At 42.1% G+C, this 4,124-nt stretch overlaps 1 protein-coding gene across 1 annotated transcript; it reads right to left on the bottom strand.

The window, feature by feature from the left end:
* Positions 1–212: 212 nt before the first annotated feature.
* On the bottom strand, positions 213–4,037 carry LOC119454195 (transposable element P transposase). Its single transcript, XM_037716183.2, has 6 exons — positions 3,816–4,037; positions 3,407–3,730; positions 3,192–3,332; positions 2,215–2,338; positions 1,635–1,957; positions 213–1,473 (listed from the first exon to the last, which is right to left on the bottom strand). The coding sequence occupies exons 4-6, from the start codon at positions 2,267–2,269 to the stop codon at positions 328–330; spliced, it is 1,524 nt and encodes a 507-aa protein (XP_037572111.2). The 5' UTR covers positions 2,270–2,338; positions 3,192–3,332; positions 3,407–3,730; positions 3,816–4,037; the 3' UTR covers positions 213–327.
* Positions 4,038–4,124: the final 87 nt, after the last annotated feature.

Raw genomic sequence — 4,124 nt, forward strand, 5'->3', positions numbered from 1 at the left:
AGAAAGGAGAGCGAAGTTTCCATTCTATATTAACCTTCTCTCCCTTGCAAGTTACTGCAGAACACTTTAGTATCTGCGTGAAACAGTCTTCTAGTGGGCTTCAAACAGTTTCTGCTTGTAACTTAGATAAAATAACATAAAATTGATCATCACAGCTTCAAAAACTGATTCGGGTTTTCTGAAGCCTTGTGACCGTGGTCTCTAGAACTGATCTAAAATGCGCCAAGTAAATTAAACAATCTTACACTAAGAGACGTTTTGACTGAGTACACGCATGCCGACACTCTTTGAGCCACACTTTCCAGACTGTCGTAGCCTGGACAGAAGTTACACATTCCTTTGTTTTAAAGCAAACCTGAGTCGACAAAGAAAGAAATGAGACAAAGCCTTTTGTGCAACACTGTGGCATGTAGGGAATTCTTGGTAAAGATCAGCTCTCTCTAAAACAGTTTGCTTAAGGCTTTTGACACTGCACTTCGAGTTGAGGAGATTAGTTTCATTGGCACGAAACAAATTCTCACAAGCCTGCATGAGCCTGACTAGTGGCTGTGATGGCACTTTCAGAGGATTTCGGCCATTTCGGGCATAGCATTTCAAAGCTAACAGCTCTGGGACTTCCCTACTTCTATCAACAATGCTCAAATGGCATGTTTGGCACAGCTTATGCTTATGTATTACAGCATATGCAATATAGCCAGAGAAATATTCTAGGCTGTCTTGTTCCTCTTGACAAAGCTCAAAAATACCATCATCAACATCGACAACTTCATTTGCATCTTCTTTAGGGTCAGCATTGAGACCGCTATCTCTCAAGAAAAGCACAAGATCCTGTGAGTCGTCAATGCTATATGAGCCGCTCCGACTAGGTTGCGAGAACTGAGCCAGCACAATCACTCTAAAGGTGGATTTGAACTCCCTGGCACGGGGCACAGGTGTTTTAAACCTTATTGAGCTAAACAAATTTTCAAGAGCATCTTGGCTCAATCGACTAAGCATCAAAAACTTGAAACCTTGCTTGGTAATGTAGCACTCTCTTAAAGATAAAGCAGCAACAGTTGACAAAACAGCGCCAGTCTGCACAGGTTTCCAGGTGCCTTTACCAGTCTTGTCTACTATCATGAGCCCTGTGAATAAAGCAATGAAGTCTTGCAGAAGCTGCTTGGCATCGTCTGCTTTTTGGGGACAAAGATCGCTTAATGCTGTTTTTCTTGTTCGCGACGTCATTATTGTGAACCAAAAGAATACTTGGTCAATAAAAAATGCGGTTGTCAGAGCTGTGTTTGGCAGCAGGGCTTTGCCAACCAGGTACCGCAAGGCTGCAGCTGTGCTATGATGCATAAGTGAATGTGCCGTGGCGACATTCATCTTTTCATAATGATTCGGGTCCAGGTCACGGGTCTTTAGATGTGGCATTAACTTCAGTTTGTGGTTCTCATCTATAGCGCAAGCCTGTCGTACATGTTCAAGAGAGACCTGCAAAAACAAAAACGAGTTAGAGTAGTCCCATTTCTTTGATTATCAAGGTATCTCTAAACAAAGTTTGTAGCTCTGAAAACATCTGGAGAGTAGTCGCAAGCCTTGACAATCCCTCGCAGTGTGCTGCTTCAGAACTACCATGCGCTTTGGAGACTGACCTTGTTGGTGGGTAGTTTATGCCTGGCAACTGTCACTTTGTCCAGGATGATTTCCTGGCCCCTGACAAGATGACCTCTCAAATTTTTGAGTAGGTGAGATGAATCCGCTAAAAAATGCAGCCTTCGGCCATTTCCACAGGGGTGGGGACATGATGTCTGGGTCTTGCCATATTTTGAAGCATGAATGCCGCAAAGCCTCCAAATTGCAGTGTTGCCTGGGCCCATATCAGTGACCACTGCATTAACTGTGATCCCTGCAGCTTCTGCTCTCCTGATAACTTCAAAAATGCACTCTTTTACTTGTTGAGCATCAAAAGAAGCAGCTGTTAAAAAAACAAAAGCAGAAAAGATTATTACGGCCCCAAATATGAGGCATATTCGCAAACCACAAAACACAACAAAAAGGTTAAACCTAAATGCAATCCTATAGCCTAATTTTTTTGTTTAATTGTAAATTCACAGCAGTAGTGTTGACATTTTCTAGCTTTCAGGCCACTTATGCTTAAAAATAGCTTTAACCTAATGCACCAAGTGCAAGCGCAAAATAAAAGACACTGTATCAAACAAATGACACCCTTACAAGTGAAGTGGTAAGCAACAGCCTGCTTCCACCGAGTCGTCAGTCCAGCCAGCATGAACACCAGAGCATGGGTTGCCAACTCTTCCTTGGTGGATCGGATTAGACGGCCTAATTGTGGGGTGCCCTGCAATGCCAAACAGTCATTTCAAGAAATTACCACAATGTGAGCACTTTCATGGCAAATGCAATATGCAAGGTAGTGGTGGAGTAGGGTAGTTCCTAGCCTGGCAGACAGTGTCGCAATGGCTGGACGACAAAGGCACTGTATTTGAATGACTAAAAGCGAATGGAATTATGCCACAAGCAAATCGAATACCTTTCAAATAATGAACAGCCGTTATCACAATTAATACAAAACTGTGTTCACATCCCAGTATACTTAAAGTTAGAGAGTTTCAGTCATTACATCATGTTATGATGCATCGTTTATTAATAGCACAAATGGAGCATTAGTACTCTTCAGAGCATGAATGATCGCCGTATAGCCTGTAAAGTATGACTACCTAAGCGACGTAGCCTTCTCTATTACACAAGTTCTCATGTTTTGTTTATACTAGGCCCAGGGGGGTACAAATGTATATTTTGCTCCAATTTAATGTTTAATTGGCTGCAACTGACGTTCTGAAATATACGAAAAGTATTTGGAAGATATTCGCATTTACCAATAGTCACTATTCAACCCAGTAATCGAATCGAATAGGACACTATTCCATTTCTTATTCGAAAGTTTCAAATATTTTGCACACCCCTACACTGAATAAATTTGTGAAGGTTATTTGTGTTTACTTTGGCCCATATTGGACTTATACTTTGTTTTAGGTGCCTATAATGAGCTTTAGTGCCAAAACTTATGTAGCAAGCCATAACAACAGATTAATAGGCTGATTTTTCAAAGTACAATATGGATCCTCTGTGCCAGAGCGCATTTGCTTCTGCTAGGACATTACATAACACTATCAATAGACAGTTTCACTTGCCTATTATGCTTCCAGTTGATGCATCATAGTCCAGGCCTGGATTCAGCTGCATTTCATCCATAAGCAAGCAGGCATGGCGCTCTTCTGGTTGCAATGATGAGGACCTCTGTTTCAGCGCCGCAAACACCTCATCCAAGATTCCTTAAAAAATGTACATGTTACATCAACATGAAGCAACATCACAATACCCTTTTAAAGTTGTCTATCATGTTTACCTGGCCTGAATTTGATGTATTCTGTTTGCTGTTGGAGCGTTATTTTTGCTGGTAGAGGTACAACATTCTCTTTCACAAAATCGTAGCCTTTGCTGCCACAGGCAACTTTTAATTGCAGAGCTTTCCGGACCATCTCTGGTGACCATGAGCTGCCTCGCATCGTGCCCTTCTCCAGCACACGAACTTGGTCAGGAGAAAGAACTTTTGAAATCGATTCGCGCAGTCGGTCTCTTTCGCTTTCTGCTTTGTGCCGTCGTTTGTACTCTAGCATGAGGCGTCGCTCCAGATCTACCTCCCTCTGTGATTTTGAAGTCAATTTGTACCCTGTGGACGTACAAACAAACAAGCTCAGTGCTAGCATCAACACTGATCTTATAACAAAGAACTAGTCTCCAATTTGGTAACTTACCTAGCGGTGTAGAAAGCAAGTCTGTCACAGGAACATCGGTGTTCGAAAGCTTTCTTTTTATCGCCCCTGCAAGCAAATAAGTCATTACGAACACTTAAAAGTCTTCCTTAGTGGTATATTTGGCATCACAAGAACAGCAGATTTACAATTGCAGAACAGGATTGACCAGGTCACGTCATAATAAGTACAGTGCAACAACTTATTTCTTCCTCACTCTCCCATAAATCGAATCTTCATGTGGCCTGCAGTGTCTCTCAAGCAAGTTCATTCGCTCACCTGAAGGTGCCAAAGCAGAGTGAAAGGTAGTAC

The sequence above is a fragment of the Dermacentor silvarum genome, chromosome 5, assembly GCF_013339745.2.
Source record: "Dermacentor silvarum isolate Dsil-2018 chromosome 5, BIME_Dsil_1.4, whole genome shotgun sequence".
Taxonomy (NCBI): Eukaryota; Metazoa; Arthropoda; class Arachnida; order Ixodida; family Ixodidae; genus Dermacentor; species Dermacentor silvarum.